This window comes from Heterodontus francisci, chromosome 23 (genome assembly GCF_036365525.1).
Source record: "Heterodontus francisci isolate sHetFra1 chromosome 23, sHetFra1.hap1, whole genome shotgun sequence".
NCBI lineage: Eukaryota > Metazoa > Chordata > Chondrichthyes > Heterodontiformes > Heterodontidae > Heterodontus > Heterodontus francisci.
In genome coordinates this window covers 28,952,531-28,979,397 of record NC_090393.1, presented here as the reverse complement: position 1 = coordinate 28,979,397, position 26,867 = coordinate 28,952,531, and the positions used below count along the sequence as shown (strand labels likewise).

Genomic DNA, 26,867 nt, shown 5'->3' with positions numbered 1-26,867 from the left:
GAGAACAAAATCTAGCCCATAATTAATATGTGGAATGGTTTTCTGGGTAGCATAGTGGAGCAAAATCTCTGAATCATTTAAAATCAGTGTTGTGATGGGGGTTAGAATAGAAGGCCTTCCTTGTTCATACTTAACTTTGTGACATTATGGTACCCCATCTACAGACTATCTTTACTCCAGGAATTTGATGTCTCTACTCTAATCAATGAATGTCTGAAATAATGTAATTTCTCTCCTTCAAAGTGCTCATCTGTAACTTGCTTGTTCAAAGACACGTGCATCTTCCATAGAACTACAGAAAAATTACGGCACAGAAGGTAGGCCATTCAGCCCGTTGTGTCTGTGCCGTCACGTTCATCCTTTCGAACTTTTACTGAATTCCCTGTTTTACATCGTATTACATGAATTTAGAGTGTGTTAACGCTTTGCACCAATTCATACTATTAGTTTTCTATGGAGATTTATTTGTAACTGATTACATTTCTATTATAAGCTGTGTATTTTATGATCTCACATTATGAAGATGATTAGATTAGATTAGAGATACAGCACTGAAACAGGCCCTTCGGCCCACCGAGTCTGTGCCGAACATCAACCACCCATTTTATACTAATCCTACACTAATCCCATATTCCCAACAATCATCCCCACCTGTCCTTATATTTCCCTACCACCTACCTATACTAGTGACAATTTATAATGGCCAATTTACCTATCAACCTGCAAGTCTTTTGGCTTGTGGGAGGAAACCGGAGCACCCGGAGAAAACCCACGCAGACACAGGGAGAACTTGCAAACTCCACACAGGCAGTACCCGGAATCGAACCCGGGTCTCTGGAGCTGTGAGGCTGCGGTGCTAACCACTGCGCCACTGTGCCGCCCTAAAAAAGCCTGATTTTGTGATAAATGAGTATAGTTGATATTACAGAAATTTCTGAACATTCAATTGGAAAATGTGCATAAATGAAAGGATGGGAACTTTCAATAACAGTTTTAAGTGCCTTTTTGTTGTTGTTAGCTGGTTTCAATTTAGACAGCTATGCTAAGAACACTCTCACTGCTTTTTTGCTCTGTGTTGCTGTTCTGTTAAATAATTTAGTAGCTTAAATATTATTACTATTTAGAAATACCGGGACTGACTAGTTTATTGGATTCACCCATGGTCCCAGTGTGATAGCTTCTGTAGCAGATCTATGGCTAGCTCTCACTTATTCTTTAATTGGTCACAATTACTTTCATAAAATAACACTACTAAATTAACAGAAAATGCAGGAAATACTCAGCATATGTGGAGAAAGAAACAGAGTTAACTTTTCAGGTCCATGGTCCTTTATGACTACTATGTCAATGGTGAGATTTTGCAGATTGTTCTCAGTTAATAGGGTCCGAGCCATTTGCTCACCATGCAAGCTTGATGCTGAAATAGGGCGAATCAAAGACATCCTGTATGACAATGGCTACCCTGATCAGATCATTTCTCGCTGTATATTGCGCAAATGTATGAACGGGCCTAAGGCCTTCATTTTCGACCCTGAAAAGTGTCCAGTCTACCTCAGATTATCCTGGAAGGGTAATATATCCTAGAAATTTGAGCAACAGGTAAAGCTGGCTGTTTCACGCTGCAACGATGCAGTAGCAACACGTGTGGTGTTCGCCATTAACAGGATGCTGCTGTCAAGCCAAAAAGATGTCCTGCCTATCACACAAATGAGTAATGTGATATATGAATTTCAATGCCAGTGTGATGCTAGGTATATAGGCCATACGTCTCAAAGACTGGTGATTGTATCAAACAACATGTCCCTTCCACTGTTCACAATGGGCAAGATAAGGTCGTACCAAACCTGTGCTTGCAAAACTCAAAACACAATGTCCGCACATTAGATATGATTCCACGATTGGACAACATTTGCTAATTAATCCTCAGTGTGTTAAGAATTACGCTGACAGCCAATTTAAGATTGTCAGTATGGCGCATTTGTGCGTACTAGAAGCTACATATATTAATACACAGGACCCTGTTTTTTGCAGACAGAAAGAACATGTACACACATTGCGCCTGTTTCAGATAAACAAAATAAGTGACAGCCATTCACTGGTTCATTCCTCAGGGCAATGCCTTGACCAATCAGTCTCAAGCTGCTTAGCTTAAATTTCAAACAAAGCTTGGCAGTTAACTGTCAGTCACCATAAACTGGTGCATTCTCTATGGCAACGCCTCTACCAATCAGAGTTCACTTGCCAACCAATCAGCACTCTCTTCTCAGACAGTATAAAGTTTTTGTTTTCCCTTACATTGGTATTCTTGTGGATTGTCCTGATGAGTGCAAGACGAAAAGCTTCGACAACATATCTCTATTTTCAGCAATGTGTTATGTGTGAATTACTGCCAATGAATCTCTCTGGCACTGGAAATTTTCTATTACAAATGTGAAGTCTCATTACTTCTGATTTTAATTATTGTTTCAGAGTTACATAAATGTAAGATTTTAAATCTAAATTTATTTTTTACTTTTGCCTTGCCTATTTTGATCTGCCTTCAATCTTTATCTCCCTCTCTTTATTTTTCTCTCTGTTCTTGATTTGACATTGAATTCACCCACTCTGATTTGCACTTTCTTCTCAATCCTTGCACTGTTTATTTACCAATCCTTCAAACTAACTGGTTAAGGAGATTCACAGCTCCTTGCCATGTTCACTCAGGTCCCAGATGCCTGGTTTCCCTCGCTGCGCCATTATCAGCTCACAACTTACCACACAGAAATGTAAAAATCCTAAAAGGTCAAGGGCAATTCTAATTCACGGCAGATGCTACAGCAAAATTTGGCCCAACGTCTTACCCGCTTTCTGCAAAATGTCTAAAAAAAAAAGCTTTCAAATAGGATGAAGTATAGTGACTGATTAGGAAGGCTGAAGCAATAACCATTTTGTACACATAATAATTCTACAAAAAGCAATGAAGTAAAGATCTAGATAAACTATTTTTGGTATTGATTGAAGGAGGAATGTTGGCAAGAAACCCAGAAGGATTTCCTGTTTACTTTCAGGTAGTGCCAATGTGTAGCGCTCCCTGAAGTGCCCACCTAGGTTATCCTGGATCTGGAATTAAGCCCACAATTTTCTGACTCAAAGAAGAGAGTCCTACCTATTGAATCAAGCTGATACAAAAGGCTAGGATGAATTGATTTAGATTGTAATCCATTATTTACAATGCTTTAATGATTGTTCTTTTAATATTTAGAACTGCTACAGTATGGAGGAACCTAAATCCATTCTGGGGTGAAGAATATACTCTCCATTTACCCATGGGCTTCCACAATCTGTCATTTTATGTTATAGATGAAGACACCATTGGGTAAGTGAGTTAAAGTTTTATAAATGTTGGTATTTAGACTATTTGAGAAACCATTTATTAAAAAATGTTTTTAAGAGGTTACAACAAAAGTTACAACTTTTTCTGAATTTCTAGCATCAGCCTATAAATTGCTTCTGATATGTTATTTGGGGTTGAACTCAAGGTTAATAAAAGTTTTAGGGAGAATATACTCCTGCGTGTTTACTCACAGATTTGCTGTTCTCAGTATGTGGCTAAAATGTGGGCAATATCTCCTGAAAGGGCACTGGGAAACAAAAGGCAAATTCTCACTCCGCAGAATTACAGTAGGATTGGGCGTTATGGAGTGGGATGGAACTGGCTTCAGGGATCAAAGACTGAATTTTCCTGGCCTCGCTGAGACCGGTCTGGAGGTGGGGCCAGGAGCAAATTTTGACCCGTGCGTTCCTGCCTCCGAGTGCTTTTGCCAGAGGCGGGGTCACCGTGGCACCAGCTACCCACCCGGCAGTGATGGGTAGCGAATTAGCCCAATTCAGGGCCCACTTGGAGGCCAGGATCTTCCCAGCATCAGAGCAGTTCTCTCCCCGCTGAGTTGGAAACCTGGCAGCAGCTTGCAGGTGGCCTGCAGGCGACAGGCTGTGGGGGCTATCGACACCTGCAGTCGATTACCCCAGCATAGACTTGCTGGGATGTGATGACCACAGCCACTGCTGCCAGCATTCTTTGGAGGGGTTTCCCCCTGCACACTGATGGCCTGACACCTATGGCCATTCAGGATTTTTAATTCATCCAGATGGTGCTGAGAGTGCCTCCATTTTACAGTGCTCTCGCGGTCTCTTGTCACTTAAGCACACCTCCCCTGGTAGGGCTGTCAGAAATAGCTGCAATCCACCTATTAGGCCTCCTGCTACCCCGGCCAACCTGCCATCCTTATTTGGATAGGGCTCCTGGAGACCCCTTCTTAATTTGCTGTCTTGGAAGATTGCGACCGACATCCAGCCACGGCCACTTCCAGGTTCCTGATCCAGAACTGAGGATGATATCGGGATCATGACCCAACCTGGAAAATTCAGTCTCAGGTGTTACAAAAGCCATTGCAAGGAGTGAGGGAGAAGAGACGCACAATTTTTTGGCTATTTGTGGTTGTTTAAGAAGCAACTGTGCACTTGGCATGAAAGGAAGTGTTGAGTCCAGTGGTGGGAAACTGAATACAATCCACATTGTGTGAAAAGAACTGGAAAGTGGGAAAAGCAACTCACCGTTAAATGAAGGCTCCTGCTTTCTCACTTTAGTCCCTTCAGTAGTAGTTACTCAATGTACATAAGATTGCACCAATTGGTATTGCACCAATGGTCTGTTACTGCTGCAGTACGGGACACGACCATCTGAAGTGCCCAGTCCATCACCGAATTGACCTAATGCATAAGTTGAATGAGGTACTGTTCATATTTTAGGAAGATAGGAGCGTAGAAGCAGGAGTAGGCCATTCAGCCAGTCAAGGCTGCTCCACCATTCAATTAGATCATGGCTGATCATCTACCTCAACACCACTTTCCTGCATTGTCTCCTTATCCCTTGATGTCATTAGCATCTAGATATCTATCGATTTCTGTCTTGAACATGCTCAATGATTGAACTTCTAGAGCCCTCTGGGGTAGAGAATTCCAAAGATTCATCACCTTCTGAATGAAGAAATTCCTCCTTATCTCAGTCTTAAATGGCCTACCCCTTATTCTGAGACTATGTCCCTTGGTTCTAGCCTCACCAGCCAGGAGAAACATCCTACCTACATTCATCCTGTTACGCCCTCTGAGAATTTTGTAAGTTTCAATGAGATCACCTCTCATTCTTTGAAACTCTAGAGAATACAGGCCCAGTTTCCTCAATCTCTCCTCATAAGACATTCCCACCATCCCAGGGGTTAGTCTGGTGAACCTCTGTTGCATTCCCTCTATGGTAAGTATATCCTTCCTTAGATGAGGAGACCAAAACTGTACACAATATTCCAGGTACAGTCTCACCAAGGCTCTGATACAATTGCAGCAAGACTTCTTTACTCCTGTACTCAAAACCGCTTGCAATGAAGGCCAACATACCATTTGCCTTCCTAATTGCTTGCTGCATCTGCATGCTAGCTTTCATGAACAAGGACACCCAGGTCCCTTTGGACAACAACACTTCCCAACCTCTCACCGTTTAAGAAATACTCTGTCTTTTTGTTTTTTCTACCAAAGTGGATAACTTCACATCTATTTACATTTTATTCCGTCTGCCATGTTCTTGCCCATCACATAGCCTGTCCAGGTCCCTTGAATCCTCCTTGCATCCTCCTCACAACTTACATTCCCACCTAGTTTTGTGTCATCAGCAAATTTGGAAATATTACATTTGGTCCCCACATCACAATCTATATAAATAATTTGGAACAGCTGTGGCCCCAGCCTTGATCCTTGCTGTATCCCACTAGTAGCAGCCTGCCATCCTGAGAATGACCTATTTATTCCTACTCTCTGTTTTCTGTCTGTTAACCAATTCTCAATCCATACCAGTATATCACCCCCAAACCCATGTGCTCTAATTTTGTTTACTAACCTGTGTGGGACCTTATCAAAAGCCTTCTGAAAATCCAAATACACCACATCTACTGGTTCTTTTCTATCAATGCTACAAGTAACATCCTCAAAAAACTCCAACAGGTTTGTCAAACATGCTTTCCTTTTCATAAATCCATGTTGACTCTGCCCAGTCATATTATTTTCTAAGTGTCCAGTTATCACATCCTTTATAATAGATTCTAACATTTTCCCTACTGATAAACTAACAGGTCTTTAGTTCCCCGTTTTCTCTCTCCCTCCTTTCTTAAATAGTGAGGTTACATTTGCTATTTTATAGTCTGTAGGAACTTTTCCAGAATCTATAGAATTTTGAAAGATAACCACCAATGCATCCACTATCTCTATAGCCACCTTCTTCAACACTCTGGGATGTAGCTCATCTGGTCCAGAGGATTTATCAACTTTCAATGTAGTTTAATTTTTTGAGTACTACCTCTTTATTGATACTAATTTCTTTCAGTTCCTCATTTTCACAAGACCCTTGGTTCTCTAGTATTTCTGGGAGATTTTCTGTATCTTCCTCTGTGAAGACAGACACAAAGTAATTGTTTAGTTTCTCTGCCATTTCCCTGTTCTCCATTATAAATTCTCCTGTCTCTGCCTATAATGAACCCACATTTTGTCCTTGCTAATCTTTTCCTTTTCACATACCTGAAGAAGCTTTTACAGCCCGCCTATATGTTTCTTGCTAGCTTGCATTCATAATCTCTTTCCCCTTTTATTTGATGTCTCCTTTCAGCAATTTTGTGAATGTCAGGTATGGGTGGCAAATGAGTGCTATTCCACACTCTTGGAATTGCTGACCACTGGCATAAAGTTTAGCATTTCCACGCTGCGGCTCTGCATGAAGTGGATCATGATGAGAAATTCCTAGATTCAGAAAGACCATGATGAAAATGCCTCAGTGTACGTGTGCATAATGGCATTAGTATGTGCTTGTGTAATGTATCTAGGAACAACTGTGCCTGAAATAGAATTTTGAAAGGTGCATTTGGAGAATTGTGAGTGCATGTGTGCATGCTTGTGTCTGCCTGCCTGCCTGGCTGGCTGGTTTTGGAATTCATTTGATGATGAAAGGGACTTTTAAAATTAAAGTAATTTCTATAAGCCCCTGGTACCTGCAGAATAAAATTTATTTCATGGATGTTTGAATAAAGTAAGTACTTATATATGTGTAAATTTGCCCGCAATTAGTAGAAACAAAGCACATACTGGTATCCAGAGGAACAGTATCAGCCATTTACTCATTCTTAGGTATCGTGGTTTGTTTCAGGCAAATTGTTTCAGGCAGATAGATTAAACGGTGACTATCCAAAGGGTATGCATTAAAATCCAGTGTAAATCAGTAAAGAGTGTAGTTAATTTGTTCTAATAAGTGCTAATTCCAAATATTGACACCGATGTCAGCCACCTCCTTTGTTAAATGTGTATCTTAAGCTGTGCTTATTCAGTTGTGTTGATTCTGCACATATGTAACCAGTTTTTGGAATTGCTATCTTTGGCTGGAACCCTACTATTAACTTGTTCTGCCAGGAAATTTGATCTGTTGAATAAGGAGATAAGCGCTGATTTCAGTTGAACTTGCTATTATCATCTTACATGTGCAAACAGAATTGAGAAACTAGACAGGGGTGGGTGTTTTGCAGACACTGCCCCAACACTACCGTTTTGAATTTTTGCCAGTAGTTCCTTCCCATGTTGCTGAAAAGGGAACGATAGGAAACCTGTTGCTAAAACTTACTTACAAAGCCCAGAATGGTGTTACCATACTAGCAATGCCTCATTTACAGCCTGGGCCAAGGTTGGGGCTCATAATCTTCATTTTATGTTTGTTACCATCATAATAGAAATTTGTGTGCTGTAAATATCTATGATGTAGTATCAGTTGCTAAGCCAATCTAATTGTATGCATTGGATAAACAACTTGCACTTTCATCATGTCACAGAGTCATAAGGATGAATTTTATAGGCCCCATAGAGAGGGGAAAGGAAGTTGGGGGAGGGGCATAAAATTGCGTCAGAAGGCAGGGTGGAGTACCTGTTGCCTTCCCAGTGCCTTTCAATTTCGGCCGAGTCGGCCTTCTGCCCCAGACCAATTGAGATCCTAAGTGACAAATCAATTTAATTGAAGGCGGAGGAGTCCGCTGCCGCAAGAAAATGCAGCCAGGTCCTAGGGTGCCAGTGGGTGGGGGGAGGGGAATTCCCTCCTTTAGAGGCAATCCACAACTCTTGGAGTGCCCCCTGACCCAGTGGCAACTTTTTGCACACCTCTATCAAATCTCCCCTTCTCCTTCTTTGCTCCAAGGAGAACAACCCCAGCTTCTCCAACCTAACCTTGTAGCTAAAATCCCTCATCCCTGGAACCATTCTGGTAAATCTTCTCTGCACCCTCTTAAGGACCTTCATATTCTTCCTAAAGTGTAGTGTCTAGAACTGGATACAATACTCTAGTTGTGGCCTAACCAGAGCTTTACAAAGGTTCAGCATAACTTCCCTGCTTTGGTACTCTATGCCTCTATTTATGAAGCCCAAGATCCCATATGTTTTGCTAACAACTCTCTTCTGCCACCTTCAAAGATCTATGCACATGAACCCCCATGTCCCTCTGTCCTTGCACACCCTTTAGAACTGTGCCATTAAGTATGCATTGCCTCTCCCTATCCCTTCTGCCAAAATGCATCACCTCTGTCGTACTTCTCTGTATTAAATTCTATCTGCCACTTTTCTGACCATTCTGCTAGCCTATCTAGTCCTGTTGCAGTTGATTGGTATCATCCTCACTGTTTGCCATACCTCCAAGTTTGGTATTATTGGCAAATTTTGAAATTTTATTCTGTATTCTAATATCCCAAGTCATTTATGCATATCAAAAAAGCAGTGGTCCTAGTACTGGAGTAGCAGCCTCATCTTTTGTGCTTAAGTCCTGGAGTCGAACCCACAGCCTTCTGACTCTGAGGCAAGAGTGCTACCAACTAACCCTGTACATAGCTTGGTTCTACTTCACTTAGTGCACTTAGACAACTAGGAAACAGCATGGACATGAAGTGAGACTGCAATTACAATATTCCATCATAGTAAAATTGAAACAGCTACATCATCCCTGGTTAAGTTGGGTAAACCTATCCTCGTCAATATACCTATTCTAAACAGTTTGAAACAACACAGTCTGGAAGAAATAAATGAGCACTAACTTGCAGGTTTTTTTTGCTCCAATGAAGTAGACTCATGAACCTGTTGGTGCAAATACTCCCTGCTGCAGAATCAGTAGGTTAGAGGCGCATTTGATGTTGGGCCCTGGGGCTCATTTAAAGAGACTGGCGAACCGCAGACACATTCTGGGCACCCCCAAGCAGGTCGCTGGAGAATGCAGCAAGTGTAGGATTTCAGGCTGCTGTATGGCAACCAATCTGTGCACAGTAAATCCCACAAACAGCAATGTGATTAAGAACATAGGAAGATAAGAAATAGGAGCAGGAGTAGGCTAGTCAGCCCTTCAAGCCTGCTCTGCCATTCAGTACCATCGTGGATAATCTTCTACCTCAATTCCACCTTCCCATGCTATCCCCATATACCTGATTTCCCTTAGTATCCATATCTCTCTATCTATCGATCTCTGACTTGAATATGTTCAGTTATGGAGAACCCACAACCTTCTGAGTTAGAGAGTTCCAAAGATCCAGAAGTCTGAGTGAAGAAATTTCTACTCACCTCAGTCTTAAATGGCCAAACCTTTATTCTGGGACAGTGATCCCTAGTTCTAGACTCCCCAGCAAGGGGGGAACATCCTTCCAGCATCTACCGTATCAAGCCCTGTAAGAATTTTAGATGTTTCAATTCGATCACTTTTCATTCTTCTAAATTCCAGGGAATATAGTCCCAGTCTACTCAATGTCTTCTCAGAGGACATCCCTCATCCCCTGAATCAGTCTACTGAATCTTTGTTGCACTCCCTCCAAGGCAAGTCTATCCTTCCTTAGGTAAGGAAACCAAAACTGTACACAGTACTCCATGTGTGGTCTCTCCAAGGCCCTAGACACTTGTAGTTAAGACTTCTTTGCTCTTATATGCTAATCCCTTTGCAATAAAAGATAACGTACCATTTGCTTTCCTAATTGCTTGCTGTACTTGCATGTTAACTTTCTGTGATTAATGAATAAGGAAATCCAGGTCCCTCTGAGTACCACCATTTCCCATTCTCTCACCATTGAAAAAATTCTGCTTTTCTATTTTTCCTTCCAAACTGGATAACTTCACACTTCTCCACATTATAATCTATCTGATGAAAGGTCACAGACCTGAAACGTTAACTTTGCTTCTCTCTCCACAGATGCTGCCAGACCTGCTGAGTATTTCCAGCACTTTTTGTTTCAGATTTCCAGCATCTGCCGTATTTTGCTTCTATTTTTAATGTTGTTGATTAAGGGATAAATATTAACTAGGACACTAGGAGAATTGGGAGCTTTCCGTTGCACTAGCCGCTATTGAGAAATTTTGCAGTAGGTTTTGCCAGGAATATTAATTCTGTGTCAGAAGTGTGATACAGTACTGGGCTGATCAATACGTTTTAGAAGATGTCAGAAAGCAAGACTATTTCTCAATGGTCAGTGTGACTTGCATGTACATTGTATTGCAGAACAGACAGAGTGAATAGGCAGAGCACGGACAAAAGAAGATATGCAGTGATAGAGGTGTTGGTATGTTGTTCAGCTTCATATACCTGGTGACCACTGTGCTGCCAGTTGGCATGTAATCATGTGCCTTTGATAGAGGGATCTGTGGTAATTGTAGATCCAGGATGGCAGGAATAATTTCAGAGCTTGGCAGTGATTGTATGCCTTGGATGACAGAAAGGCCTTCAGGCCTTGGCAGTGCTTGATGTTTATGGGTGTTGATAGAATAGTTATCCTATTGTCATTACTTCCTGGATAGAAGAAGCAAGCACCCAAATGCTCTTCTGAGTCAACTGGGAACAATGTTTTATTGCGTGTTTCTGGATGGCCAGACATGACTTATAATAGAAGAGATCGATGGATGTAGATACAGTGGATGAGGGAAATACACAGTATTGAGCAGACTAGGTAAATAAATGTGTATCAGAATGCCAAATTAGAATTTTTATTATTATGCATGCATTCCAGTAGCATTCGTAGTCTGGAAAAAATGTTTTGAATTAGAAGATGGTTCAATCTGTATCACAGTAGCTGGAGAAGTACCTATTTGAAATTTAAACAGTTGGAACATTGGTGGGGCTGGGGTGGGGGGGGGGGTTGGCGGTGGACAATTTGGAAGCACTACAATGGACAACATTGAGCATTTGGTCCAAATGGACAGATACAATATTCTAATTTGAAATGAACAGTACTGAAACTGGTTTTAAAGCAGTCGGATGCCAAATGTAGTCCAGATATTTAATATTGCTCTAAAAGCAATTTGCATATAAAAATAGCTGCAAAATTACAAACAGAGGGTAGGAGTTAAAGGCAGTTTCTCAGATGGGCGGAAACATAGAAACATAGCTTCGAGCCTGCTCCGCCATTCATTGTGATCATGGCTGATCATCCAACTCAGTAACCTGTTCCTGCTTTCGCCCCATACCCTTTGATCCCTTTAGACCCAAAAGCTATAGAGCTAGGAAGTGTTGTCCCATGGGGATTTATGTTGGGAACCACTGTTGTTCACCATAAATATTAAAATAATTTGGACTCAGAAAATGGGGGTATGGTGTCAAAATTTGAAGATGATAACAAATTGTGCGGTATAGCTAATAATGTGGAGGACTGCACTAAAATACACGAAGGTATAAACAAGCTTGAAGAGTGGGCAGGAAAGCAGCAAATGCAGTTCAAGATAATGAAGTGTGAAAAGTGGTTTATTTTATTTTGGTAGGAGGAATAAAGCAAACACTTTTCCTTGGAAGGTAAGAATTTAAATGGGGTGGAGGAGCAAAGGAATCAGTAAGAGTTGCAACATGAGCTGAAAAGCCACTAGAAAGGGCAAAGTATTGATGTTTATTTCTAGAGGAATAGAATACATCGGGGAGGAAATGTTAAATTTATATAAAACCTTGAAGTCAATGGATATAAAAATCAGGAGAGATGTAAGTTAGGCTTTCGATTCGTTGTCAACTGTTGTACACAATCGCACAAAATCAAAATGACCCAATTGTATGATGGAATCCTGATTTGGACACTACACATTTTGTGACTTCAAATTATTATTGTGCTTTCTGTAGCTGACATCTCATTCTCTATTCCCTTGATCAAGTATCCCTAGTGGCTCTGATATTGGGCTACTTGTAGTTCAGATCTCCTGCCTTCAGTAGCACTGACATAATGCACTCTGATTCCATCACATATATAATATGACTCATCAGCTCCAAAGGCTGAAACTCATTACAGGCTTAATGTTGACATGCTGTACTTCAAAGACAGTGCTATGAAGCAACATGCAACACTGACAAATCAAACCTTGTAGAGCTTTTATCTGTACATTTCGTATGAGCATGCTGAAATTCACAAAGCTGTAACAACAAAATAGCCTCACGTAGTGCAGCATACATTCCCTAGAGACCATTAACTTGATGATAAAAATTGCATTGGAAAGGACTATTGTCTAATATGACCAGCTATGATAATACGTATTGGGAGTGAAACAAATTTTAGATTGTGTATGTGGCTGTCTGAAAAACTGCCCACCCCAGAGCAAAAACAGCGGAGGCCCTAGAGGAGTATAAAAAGTGTAGGGGGGTACTTAAAAAAGTAATTAGGAGCGCAATGAGGGGGCATGAAAAAACACTGGCAGGCAAGATAAAGGAAAATCACAAGGCGTTTTAAAAGTATATTAAGGGCAACAGGATAACTAACGAAAGAGTAAGGCCCATTAGAGACAAACGTGGCAATCTGTGTGTGGATCCGGAGGACATAGGTGAGGTTTTAAATGATTACTGTTCATCTGTGTTCACTATGGAGAAAGATGATGTAGGTGTAGAGATCAGGAAGGGGGATTGTGATATACTCGAACAAATTAGCTTCGAAAGGGAGGAGGTTTTAGTGGTTTCAGCAGGTTTAAAAGTGGATAAATCCCCAGGCCCAGATGAGATATATCCTAGGCTGTTATGTGAGGCAAGGGAGGAGATAGCAGGAGCTCTGACACAAATTTTCAAATCCTCTCTGGCCACAGGAGAGGTGCCAGAGGACTGGAGGACAGCGAACGTGGTACCATTATGCAAGAAGGGTAGTAGGGATAAACCAGATAATTACAGGTCGGTGCGTCTAACATCAGTGGTAGGGAAACTATTGGAAAAAATTCTGAGGGACAGGATTAATCTCCACTTGGAGAGGCAGGGATTAATCAAGAATAGTCAACATGGCTTTGTTAGGGGGAGATCATGTCTAACAAACTTGATTGAATTTTTTGAGGAGGTAACTAGATGTGTAGATGAGGGTAAAGCAGTTGATGTAGTCTACATGGACTTCAGTAAGGCTTTTGATAAGGTCCCGCATGGGAGATTGTTTAAGAAGGTAAGAGCCCATGGGATCCATGGCAATTTGGCAAATTGTTTCCAAAATAGGCTTAGTGGCAGGAGGCAGAGGGTGATGGTCGAGGATTGTTTTTGCGTTTGGAAGCCTGTGATCAGTGGTATACTGCAGGGATCGATGCTGGGACCCTTGCTGTTTGTAGTGTACATTAATGATTTAGACGTGACTTAAGGAAGTATGATCGGTAAGGTCACAGATGACATGAAAATTGGTGGTGTCGTACATAGTGAGGAGGAAAGCCTGAGATTACAGGATGATATAGATGGGCTGGTAAGATGGGCAGAGCAGTGGCAAATGGAATTTAATCCTGAGAAGTGTGAGGTGATGCATTTTGGGAGGACTAACAAGGCAAGGGAATATACAATGGGTGGTAGGACCCTAGGAAGTACAGAGGGTCAGAGGGACCTTGGTGTACTTGTCCATAGATCACTGAAGGCAGCAGCACAGGTAGATAGGTGGTTCGGAAGGCATATGGGATACTTATCTTTATCAGCCGAGGCATAGAATATAAGAGCAGGGAGGTTATGATGGAGCTGTATTAAAGGTTAGATAGGCCACAGCTGGAGTACTGTGTACAGTTCTGGTCACCACACTATCGAAAGGATGTGATTGCACTGGAGAGGGTGCAGAGGAGATTCACCAGGATGTTGCCTCGGCTGGAGCATTTCAGCTATGAAGAGAGACTGGATAGGTTAGGGTTGGTTTCCTTAGAGCAGAGAAGGCTGAGGGGGGACCCGATAGAGGTATACAAAATTATGAGGGGTATAGATAGGGTAGACAGGATGAAACTTTTTCCTTAGCGGAGTTGTCAATAACCAATGGGCATAGATTTAAGGTAAGGGGCAGGAGGTTTAGAAGGGATTTGAGGAAAAAAATTTTCACCCAAAGGGTGGTTGGAATCTGGAACGCACTGCCTGAAGGAGCGGTAGAAGCAGGAACCCTCACAACATTTAAGAAATATTTAGATGAGCACCTGAAACGCCATAGCATACAAGGCTATGAGCCAAGTGCTGGAAAATGGGATTAGAATAGATAGGTGCTTGATGGTTGGCATGGACACGATGGGCCAAAGGGCCTGCTTCTGTGCTGTATAACTCTATGACTCTATATGTCACGGCCCCGTATAGTGCATGTTCTGCACTAGATTTCAAATTCTTTAAGATAAGTCCTTTTTATGGATGCATGGCTCATTTGTCTCTGCATTCTTCATGTAATCATACTGTAATAGAAGTATGCTTAATTGTGGCAAATAGGTGGAGGAAGTAGAATAGATCTGGAGATTAATGTACATTACAATTTCTGTTGTCACACAAACAGCATGAAAGTCAGCCTGAAGTGCAACGTGACTGCATTATTCTTACTCAGACACAGTTTCAGAAAGATCAAAATCAATGATGATGAATGCATCATGTTTATATATGGATCTGAATGCTTTTCTCCAGTGTGAAATTTTGTATATATAAATAGAATTTATTTTATTATTTGAATAGATCTGGCATATAAATACAAGTCAGAGACTGGGAATACTGTGGCAAGTAACTCACCTCCTGACTCCCCAAAGCCTGTACACCATCTACAAGGCACAAGTCAGGAGTGTGAAGGAATGTTCTCCGCCTGGATGAATGCAGCTCCAACAGCACTCAAGAAACTTGACACCATCCAGGACAAAACAGCCCTCATGATTGGCACCTCATCCACTTAATTAAACAATCACTCCCTCCACCAGCAGCGTACAGTGGCAGCAGTGTGTACCATCTACACGATGCACCGCAGCTACTCTTCAAGCCTCCTTTGACAGCACTTTTGAAACCCACAACCTCTACCACCTAGAAGGACAAAAAGACGTATGGGAATAGCATCACCTTGCAAGATCCCCTCCAAGTCACATATCATCCTGACTTGGAACTATATTACCGTTCCTTCACTGTCCCTGGGTCAAAATTCCCTGGTGTACCTACACCACACGAACTGTAGTGGTTCAAGAAGGCAGCTCACCACCACCTTCTCAAGGGCAATTAGGGATGGGTAATAAATACTGGCCTGGACAGCGATGCCCACATCCTATGAACAATTAAAAAATGGCTCATATATAGGTGCTTTGCACCTTTTGTGAAAGACAGACTACTTGTATGCCTGCTATACAAGTTTACAACTTAGAACCATTAAATCATTGAATGGTTACAGTACAGAAGGAGGCCATTTGTTCTGTTGTGTCTGTGTCGACTCTCTGCAAGAGCAACTCACTTAGCCCCAGTCCCCAGCCTTTTACCCATGGCGTTGCAAATTTTTTCTCTTCGTTAATTGTCAAGTTTCTTTTGAATGCCTCGATTGAATCTGCCTCCACCACACTCTCAGACAGGACATTCGGGATCCCAACCATTCGCTGTGTAAAAAGTTTTTCCTTATGTCGCCATTGCTTCTTTTGCCAATCACCTTAAATCGGTGTCCACTGGCTCCGGATCTTTCTGCCAGTGGAAACAGTTTCTCCCTTTCTACTCTGGCCAGACCCCTCATGATTTTGAACACCTCTATCAAATCTCCTCTTAATCTTTTCTCCAAGGCGTACAGCCCCAGCTTCTCCAACCTATCCACATAACTGAAGTTTCTCATCCTTGGAACGATTCTCGTGAATCTTTTCTGCACTCTCTCTATTGCCTTCACATCCTTGTGAAATTGTGGTGCCCAGAACTGGACACAATACTCCAGTTGAGGCTGAATCAGAGTTTTATACAGGTTTATCATAACTTCCTTGCTTTTGTACTCTATGCCCCAATTTATAAAGCCTAGGATCCCGTATGCTTTATTAACCACTTTCTCGATCTGCCCTGTAACCTTCAATGATTTGTGCACATATACCCCCAGGTCCCTCTGCTCCTGCACCCAATTTAGAATTGTACCCTTTAATTTATATTGCCGCTCCTCATTCTTCCTACCAAAATGAATCTCTTCACACCTTTCTGCATTAAATTTCATCTGCTACTTGTCCGCCCATTCTACAAACCTGTCTATTTTGTCTTGATGTTTGTCACTATCCTCCTCACAGTTCACAATACTTCCAAGTTTTGTGTCATCTGCACATTTTGAAATTGTGCCTGTCTGTGACATTCCTACTTTCACTTCCCCCTTGTTCTCCATGTTAGCTGATATTGTTAATGGTTCTCTCTCTTCAGCTGTTGTCCCTCTCTCCTTTACATCTGCCGTAATCACTCTTCTCAAAATACCAACCCTTGACTCCACCATCTTTGCACCCTCATCTCCAACCTCCCTTTCCTCTCCAATGTCCTCATACTTGTTGTTGCCTCCCAAATCTGTGCCCATCTTTAAGGAACTCCATGTTTGAATTCCTCCAATCAAATTGCCACCTCCACCAAAGACCAAAACTGCTCTTTTCAAATTCATAAATGACATTCTATGTGACTGTGCCAAAGTTAAACTATCCTTTTTTGTCCTTATTGACCTGTCTGCAGTCTTTGACATGGTTGACCACACCATCCTCTTCCAGTGACTCTCCACTGTTGTCCAGCTGGGGGGTAACTGCTCTCTCCTGGTTCCATTCTTATATATCTAATCGAAGACAGAGTATCACTTTTTAAAATTCTTTCATAGGATGTGGGCATTGCTGGCAAGGCCAGCATTTGTTGCTCATCCCTAGTTGCCCTTCTTCAACTGCTGCAGTCCATCTGGTGTAGGTACACCCACAGTGCTGTTAGGGAGGGAGTTCCAGATTTTTGACCCATTGACAGTGAAGGAACGGTGATATAGTTCCAAGTCCGAATGGTATGTGGCTTGGTGGGGAAGTTGTAGATGGTGGTGTTCCCATGCGTTTGCTGCCCTTGTCCTTCTAGGTAGTAGAGGTCACGGGGTTTGGAAGGTGCTGTTGAAGGATCCTTGGGTGTATTGCTGCAGTGCATCTTAGTTATGGTACACACTGCTACCACTGTATGCTGGTGGAGGAGGGAGTGAATGTTTAAGGTGGCGGATGGGGTGCCGATCAAGAGAGTTGCTTTGTCCTGAAACTTGCAATGGCTTCTCTTCCTGCTCCCACTCCGTTACCTCTGGTGTCCCCCATGGCCCCATCCTATTTCTCATCTATATGCTGCTCCTTGATGACATCATCCAAAAGCACGTTGTTAGTTTTCCCATGTATGCTGATGACACTCAGCTCCACCTCACCACCACCTCTCTTGACTCCTCCACTGTTGCTAAATTATCAGACTGCTTATCAAAATGCAAATAAAAACAAGAAATGCTGGAAATACTCAGCAGGTCTGGCAGCATCTGTGGAAAGAGAAGCAGAGTTAACGTTTCAGGTCAGTGACTGAAGACAGTTCCGAAGAAGGGTCACTGACCCGAAACGTTAACTCTGCTTCTCTTTCCACAGATGCTGCCAGACCTGCTGAGTGGTTCCAGCATTTCTTGTTTTTATTTCAGATTTCCAGCATCCGCAGTATTTTGCTTTTATATCAAAATGCAATACTGGATGAGCAGAAATTTCCTCCAATTAAATATTAGGACGACTGAAGCCATTGTTTTCGGTCCCTGCTCCAAACTCTGTTCCCTAGCTACTGACTCCATCCCTCTCCCTGGCAACAGTCTGAAATTAAACCAATCTGTTCGCAATCTTGGTGTCACTTCCGACCACATATTCGCACCATCACTAAGACTGCCTATTTCAACCTCTGTATCATCGCTTGACTTCGACCTGTCTCAGCTCATCTGCTTCTGAAATCCTCATTTATACCTTCATTACCTCTAGACTTGACTATTCCAAGGCACTCCTGGCTGGTCTCCCACATTCTACCTTCTGTAAACTTGAGGTCATCCAAACTTCTGTTGCCCTTGTCCTTACTTGCTCCAAGTCCCGTTCACCTATCACCCCTGTGTTCGCTGACCTACATTGGCTCCTGGTTAAGCAACATTTTGATTTAAAACCTCTAATCCTTGTTTTCAAATCCCTCCATGGCCTCACCCCTCCCTATTTCTGTAATTTCCTGCAGCCCTACTACCCTCTGAGATATCTGCACTCCTCAATTCTGGCTCTTGAGCATCCTGATTTTAATTGCTCCGTGACTGGTGGCTGTACCTTCAATTGCCTAGGCCCCAAGCTCTGGAATTCCCTCCCTATACTTATCCCCCTCACTTCCTTGCTTTCCTCCTTTAAGAAACTTCTTAAAACCTACCTCTTTGACCAAGCTTTTCGTCATCTGACCTAATATCTCCTTATGTGGCTCTGTGTTATTTTTTGTTTTATAACGCTGCTGTGAAGCACCTTGGGACATTTTATTACACGAGAGATATATATAAATATACGTTCTTGTTGCTGTTGTAAAATGTTCGTCTGTCACTAATGCAGCTTATCTCCTGGCCCTCAACTCTTTTGTTGTGGTAGATTTACCATTGACACAATTTATAGCATTCGTATGCAGGAGTTAACCACTGAACTAAAAATTAGCCGTGACATACCAGAGCTGAGTTGATTCTTTTTCTATATCCAGTGTGCATTGTAATGTCTACTTGTTTCATCACCTTGAGCTCACTGAAATCCAATTGCATCCTCTGTCCTACGATGTATGCTATGTGCAGTTTGTGGGATTGCAAAAGGACTATTGGGAAAGCAGATTGCATTTCTGTTGAAAATTATGCATGGATCATGATAGATGAATTCAATAATTAAAATTGAGTTTGTTAATTGTCTCCATAGACCCAAAGTATTGTTTACATGCAACTGATGCAGCAAGCTATCTTTACATGTTAATTATTTATAAACCAATTGCATAGTTTTCAATCGTTTGAGCGATGTATTAGTATGTAGTTAAAACATTTAGTTCTAAGTACAATAAACATAAGGCCTGTCCTAGCACCAACTTTCAAGTGATGATCTATTGCCTATAAAGATGGTAAAACTTCAGAGCTGACTTGTTTTTCATTATTAGAAATTGAACAATCAGCTCTTCCTGGCTGCTGTTCTTTACAATCTGATCTCTTTGGTGACCATTTTCATTTTTAATAGTGGTTGTACCAAACAGTCACTAACTGCATATAGTGCCTGCAACATATGTCTAGTGATAATACTAAATAGTAACTTATCGATGGTAACAGGCACAGTGTGTGAGAGTCTCAAAGGAGACAAATTCAAGTATGTGATATGTATTGGCTCCACCACTTTAGCTAGGTAAATGTAGAAAGTAGTGTGAGCATGGAGTAATAAAAGAATTATAGTATATCCCATCCTAATAAAAAGGAGCAGAAGCAGCATTGGATTTAGAGTTTAAAATAATAACTGGAGCTTTCACTTCAGTATAATATTCAAGTGCAATTAACACCAGTACAACCTGCACTGTATTTTCTACCATTGAGTTTGCTTTGGTGTAGGAAAAAAACTTCCTTTTTCTTAGCCAAATGATGCCACCTGGCCTGATAAGTTCTGCTAAACCCTTGACCTACTCCTCACTAGTTCTAATCTTGAACTAAGTAGAACTATAGCTGCAAAGGCAAATTGGCTGATGTGTTTCCACATTTCAGCAGTGACTACACTTCAAAAATATCTCATTGGCTGAAACATGTTTTGGAATGTCCTGAGGTTGTGAAAGATGCTATATAAGTGCAAATTATTTTTATTCTTTCTTTCCAACATTGTCAGTTCACAATAGCACTCTTTTCTCCTCAGTTCAAGCTAGCACTCTTTTTCCTTCAAAATCTTGAAAGCAACTCTCCTCCATCTCCTCCCACTTGATTCAACTTGGCACACTTCTTCTCTTCCGACCAGTTTAAGTAGGTACTCTTCTTCAACTCCCCTCCCACCCTGTTCAAGCTAGCACTCTTTTTCTTCCTCTACCAGTTGATGCTGGTTCCCTCCTGTCTCCCTCATGCTCAAACAATGCTCCTGCCTTCTTCCCTGTCATCCTGCTCTCCTAAAGCACCATTCTACCCTCTTCCCTTCCCCTTTCCTTTCTCACATTCACTTTCCCCACTACGCTTCTCTTACCCAAGCCTAACTTTTACCAGAAGTGATTCTGGCTACTGCATATTTTGTCGGAATTCCTGTTCTTGTGAGAAAGGGATTCCCACTCATGGTATGCATGATCACTATAACTTCCAGTAGTAGCAGGACTTGAGTAGGAGTAATGCTGAGGGAGGGGGCCTGATTTTTGCCTGTGAATGCAGACTTGTGGACTGTGCCTTGAAAATAGTACAATAATGGCTTACATGAGTTTGCAGATTAAGGCCTAAAGTACTGTGTTGCCTCAAAAGGGACACAGTAGGCTGAATAGAATCATAGAATAGTACAGCACAGAAGGAGCTGTGTGCCTGTGCCAGCTCTTTTGAAGATCAATGCAGTTCGTTGCACTTCCTCGCTCTTTCTCCATACCCCTGCAATTTTTTATCCTTGAAGTATTTATCTAATTTTCTTTTGAAGGCTACTATTGAATCTGTTTTTGCCCCCTTATCAGGCAGTGCATTCCAAATCCTAACTGCTAATTGAATAAAGAAGATTTTTCTCATATTGCCTGTGGCTCTTTTGACAATCACCATAAATCTGTGCCTTCTAGTTATCGACACTTAAGCTATTGGAAACAATTTCCTTCATTTACTCTATCAAAACCGTTCATGATTTTAAACAGCTATATCAAATCGCTTCTTGGCCTCTAAGGAGAACAACCGCAGCTTCTCCCATCTTTCCATGTAACTATAAAACCTCATCTCTGGAACCATTCTTATAACGTTCCTCGGCATCTTCTTCAAAGGCTTCATATTCTTCCTAAAGTGTAATTCCCAGAATTGGACACAATACTCCAGCTAGGGTTGGACTAGTGTTTTGCATAACTTCCTGGCTATTGGACTCTGCGCCTTGATTTGTAAAGTCTAGGATCCCATTTGCTTTATTAAGTGCTTTGTTAACTTTTCCTGCCATCTTCGAAGATTTGCATGTAAGCACCATAGAAATTGAGTAATTTCACCAAACTGACCTCCTGTACCTTGTCTGAAAATATCCTTAACAGACTGTCTGAAGATATCCTGAGCAGACTAGTTGTAGTTTCTGTCAGACGATCCCTTCTGAATGTTAAGGATCCATTATATGGAGGTTTCTGGCTAGCTCATTAGTAGGAATTGGGAAATGACAGTGTTTTTCCCACTAGGTCAACCCAGTGTTAAAATGAAGTGGGGCAAAAAGAGGGCTCGAAAGGTAATTTGAAAATTTGTTGTTATTGCTTTGGGTGGCGAAGAGGAGCTCCTCCGGACCTTACATGGAAATTTTAGACCTCTCCTGCAGAAATCTTGCCCCCCTCACCACCCGATCATGATTTTCTCATCGGATGACCAAGCAGACCGTTCCACGTATGACAGATAACATCTTGGCCATGCAAATTTGCGCCTGTTCCACCGATTTCCAGTTCGGAATGGGTGGGAAGTCAGCTGATGGCATTCACATAAGGCCTGGTAGTTAATATACCTCCAGCGTCTTTTTTTCTACAGTGAACTGACACCAAAACTTACCCACTGAAAATTGATCCCAGTTAAAATCATGACTGGAGTTACTAAGCAATCCATCACATTAGTCACACCTTCATTCAGATTTTTATTCAGGTTTTGGGAATATGGTCTTGCTTTGTTTCTTGCATATCCTGTGTAAAAGATGATAAATCAGTCAAATTTTGGAGTAAGTATTTCGCAGAGTTACATCAGATCACTCTGAATATTTGATACAAATTTCTGATCGATTTTGAATGACAATTCATCCATGCCACACGCAGGCCGGGATTGGCGGCGGGATAAAAAAATGGCAGCCCGCACATGCGGTCTGCGCGCCGCCATGCTGCCACGATCGTCCTCACACTGGCCCATGATAATGACCCGGTCGGGCCGCCCTCCTCCCAATCAGATGGAGGAGGCGGGCTCTCCGATGCCGACAATGGCATCAGCTGCCTGTGCGCAGATGCTGGCGCCATTTTTAAAGGGCAGTCAGCCCTGCTGGCTCATTTACATTTTTAAAGTAATACCCGCCCCCCCCCCACATGTACCGATGAGAAATTTATCACCCCTTTCCCACCCCCCAATAATGATTAAATTCAATCTCTGCCCTCTCCCCCCACCCAAAAAAAACAATTACCTTCAACACTTGACCTTCTCCCCCACCAAACTGAAAAATGTGCAGAGGTCACCCCTTCCCACCATCCCCTACACTAGTGATGTAAATTTGACATCCCCCTCACTGCACTAAAAATCATAAATTGCCCCCTTTCCCACCGCGGTGGCGCCTGCCTTCCCTGGACGGCAAAGTGAAGGCATGTGAGTGCTGGCTGCCACTCAGAAGATCGCGGCCCGAAGGTGGTATCGCGGTGCATTAGATTTAAACTCATTCATTTTATTAATTGAAATATGGTAATCCATGTCCTGTTGCCCAGTGACGGGGGGGGGGGGGGGTGCAGGGGGCTGCATTGGGCCTTGCCAACGCCAGGAAGATCAGGCCCGGCACTCTCCGCGTCGGATTCAATGGCGGGCCGCTGCCAGCACAATTTTCCGCCCCCCACCCCCGGCTACGGTGTCACACGTCGGGAGCTTAGTCAAGCTCCCGGCCGCAGAGGGAAAGTCATTTAATATAAGATAAAAACGGCAAATGCTGGAAATACTCAACAGGTCAGGCAGCATCTGTGGACAGAGAAGCAGGTTCAGGTCTGTGACCTTCCATCAGAACTGCCATTTAATACCTCACAATGAATGAACTGACTTGCAGACCCCTTAGTAAATGTTTTGGAAGAGGTCACATTCAGTTTGGGAAATCCTTTGCCGAACTGAATAATTCTCCATGCAGAAAATGTAAACAGGGTATTAGATTGATGTAAAATAAAAATAACTACTTATTGGAATCAAATTTACCAACTGAAACACTGCACTAATTCTAATTCCAACCCTGACCAGTTCATTGTTCTGAGATAACTGAGGTCATCATGGCACAGAGAGTCACACCTATGCATAGCTAAAATGTAATAGAATTTCTTTTCAGAAATGGAAACATTTTCTCACTTCATTCTTCTGGTGTGGAGGCTAGGCTGCCTGGAGCTCATGAACGGAAATGGGACACATGCTTATAAACACCAATTTCTACTGAAATGTTTTTCCGTTTAAATTTTTCAGGTATGATGATGTCATTGGGAAGATCTCTCTTAACAAGGAATACATTGCAGCTCATTTACAAGGTAAGAAACCTTTGGAGAGTTTGAGTTAGCGCAATCGAGTTGTAAAGCGGATGTTTCTTTCTTGATGCTGTTGAGAAGAAGTGGTAATCAACAAAATTAATTAAATTAAAAGCAAAATACTGCAGATGCTGGAAATCTGAAATAAAAACATAATACTCGGCAGATCCCGCAGCTTCTGTGGAGAGAGAAGCAAAATTAACGTTTCAAGTCAGTGGCCTTGCATCAGAACTGGCATAGGTTAGAAATGTAATAGGTTTTAAGCAAATAAAGTGGGGGTGGGGAAAAAGAGAAGAAAAGGGAAGGTGTTGATGGGACATAGGGCCACAGAGAATAGCTGACAAAGGCAAAGAGTGTGTTAATAGTGTGGTGAAAGACAAAGCATTAGTGCAGAGAGGGTATTAAATGACAGAATAATGAAAGCCCTAGCCAAAAGCACAAACATGAAAGAAAAGTGGGCAGGCACATGATAAAAAAAAATGAATGATGAAACAAACAAAAATAAATAAAAAATAAAAAGTGAAACTAAAAATAAAAAAGTGGGGCGGGGTGGGTGGGGGCCCATCATGCTCTGAAATGAGTGAACTCAATGTTCAGTCCGGTAGGCTGTAGCGTGCCTAATCGGTAAATGAGGTACCGTTCCTTGAGCTTCCGTTGATGTTCACTGGAACACTGCAGCAAGCCCGGGACAGAGATGTTGGCATGAGAGCAGTGGGGTGTGTTGAAATGACAAGCGACAAGAAGTTTGGGGTCATGTTTTCAGACTGAACGAAGGTATTCCGCAAAGTGGTCACCCAATCTACGTTTGGTCTCCCCAATGTAGAGGAGACTGCATTGTGAGCAGCGAATACAGTATACTAAATTGAAAGAAGTACAAGTAAATCGCTGCTTCACCTGAAAGGAGAGTTTGGGGCCTTGGATAGTGAGGAGAGAGGAGGTAAAAGTGCAGGTATTACACCTCCTGCGATTGCAGGGGAAGGTGCCGTGGGAAGGGGACAAGATGTCTTGGGTAGTGGAGGTGTGGACCAGGGTGTCGCGGAGGGAACGATCCCTTTGGAATGCTGACGGGAGAGGAGGAGAGGGGAAGATGCATTTGGTCGTGGCATCATGCTGGAGGTGGCGGAAATGGTGGAGGACCAAAACAAAATGAATCGTCTTGTAGGAAAATGTGTTCAGAATTTCCATAAACCCTTAGATTAAGAATCCAAGAGGGAAAAGTAAAAACAGTACAAGATGTTTACCATATCTGAAATAATGCAATTAAAATTATATTCCTTTGGACTTATTTTTGAAAAGCAACAAAGGCAAATAATATATATTTTTAATTCAGCCCTAACTAAAGCCTATAGATCACACTTTTCTTTTCCCCTGTTTTAATTTTGTTGTTTGTCCTTGATTATATTGCCAATTCTCATTAGCAAATGGGGGGAAATGTTTTTTAAACCTTAATTACAATAAGATTATCACTCCAGCAGTGCAAGCTGAATGTGTGACAAGCCTGATCTAGCACTTCTGGCAATTAATTTAACAGCTAAAAACTAACAATCAACACAGGAGAGAATTGGCTGCTTGTACATCATTTCTTTTGATTTTTATTGTTCCTGTTAATTGTTACTTTTCCTATAAAGGTATTGCAGGTGATTAAGGGAGGAAAGTATAGGTGGTCTAATTAGCAAGTTTGCAGACGACACTAAGATTGGTGGAGTAGCAGATAGTGAAGGGGACTGTCAGAGAATACAGCAGAATATAGATAGATTGGAGAGTTGGGCAGAGAAATGGCAGATGGAGTTCAATCAGGGCAAATGTGAGGTGATGCATTTTGGAAGATCCAATTCAAGAGTGAACTATACAGTAAATGGAAAAGTCCTGGGGAAAATTGATGTACAGAGAGATTTGGGTGTTCAGGTCCATTGTTCCCTGAAGGTGGCAACGCAGGTCAATAGAGTGGTCAAGAAGGCATACGGCATGCTTTCCTTCATCGGACGGGGTATTGAGTACAAGGGTTGGCAGGTCATGTTACAGTTGTATAAGACTTTGGTTTGGCCACATTTGGAATACTGCGTGCAGTTCTGGTCGCCACATTACCAAAAGGATGTAGATGCTTTGGAGAGGGTGCAGAGGAGGTTCACCAGGATGTTGCCTGGTATGGAGGGCGCTAGCTATGAAGAGAGGTTGAGTAGATTAGGATTATTTTCATTAGAAAGACGGAGGTTGAGGGGGGACCTGATTGAGGTGTACAAAATCATGAGAGGTATAGACAGGGTGGATAGCAAGGAGCTTTTTCCCAGAGTGGGGGATTCAATTACTAGGGGTCACGAGTTCAAAGTGAGAGGGGAAAAGTTTAGGGGGGATATGCGTGGAAAGTTCTTTACGCAGAGGGTGGTGGGTGCCTGGAACGCGTTGCCAGCGGAGGTGGTAGACGCGGGCACGATAGCGTCTTTTAAGATGTATCTAGACAGATACATGAATGGGCAGGAAGCAAAGAGATACAGACCCTTGGAAAATAGGCGACATGTTTAGATAGAGGATCTGGATCGGCGCAGGCTTGGAGGGCCAAAGGGCCTGTTCCTGTGCTGTAATTTTCTTTGTTCTTTTCTTTGTTCATTTTAAAGGTGGCTTACTTCTGCATCTGAGAGTTTGTTACTTTCCCTCCTGGGCTAAGACTGAAGATTTATTTGAGAGAGGCAGAGATAGACGGGATGGAATCAAACAGAGGCAATGCATAACTTTGGAAAAAAAGAAATTGAGATAAATGTGATTTCTAGATTTCATGGTTACTCAATCAAGGAAAACTTCACTGTGTAGTCTACAAAATAGATAAAACGAGAGATGGAAGCAGAAAAAAGGAGTTCGACAAACAATGAAGTCATCCCACTTTATAAGTTCCTACTAAAACATTAATGTTGAAAGAAGATGAAACTAATATGGAATAATATAAAAGCAAAATACTGCGGATGCTAGAAATCTGCAATAAAAACAGAAAGTGCTGGAAATACTCAGCAGGTCTGACAGCACCTGTGGAGAGAGAAACAGAGTTAACGTTTCATCAGAAATAATATATTGTCTGTGAGCAGACTATTCATTTTCTAACTGTCATGAGCTACCAAGATGGAATATTTCATTATTAGGGGAATTGGTTTGCCATGTTGTAATCAATACCATGAATTTCTCTACTCAACGTTTGGAA

General features: G+C 42.0%; 1 protein-coding gene across 8 annotated transcripts in view; it reads left to right on the top strand.

Moving 5' to 3' along the window:
• LOC137382667 (rasGAP-activating-like protein 1) overlaps positions 1-26,867 on the top strand; it is a 385,434-nt gene that overhangs the window by 113,585 nt on the left and 244,982 nt on the right. For 6 of the 8 annotated variants that reach the window (XM_068054911.1, XM_068054910.1, XM_068054914.1 and 3 more), the window contains 2 exons: positions 3,242-3,355; positions 23,622-23,683. The exons of 1 other annotated variant lie outside the window; for it this stretch is intronic. In XM_068054911.1, the coding sequence (XP_067911012.1) occupies positions 3,306-3,355; positions 23,622-23,683 (112 nt within the window). In that variant the 5' untranslated portion in view covers positions 3,242-3,305. Of the gene's footprint in view, positions 1-243; positions 318-3,241; positions 3,356-23,621; positions 23,684-26,867 lie in introns of all 8 variants that reach the window. One more of the 8 variants, XM_068054915.1, reaches the window with a different exon arrangement.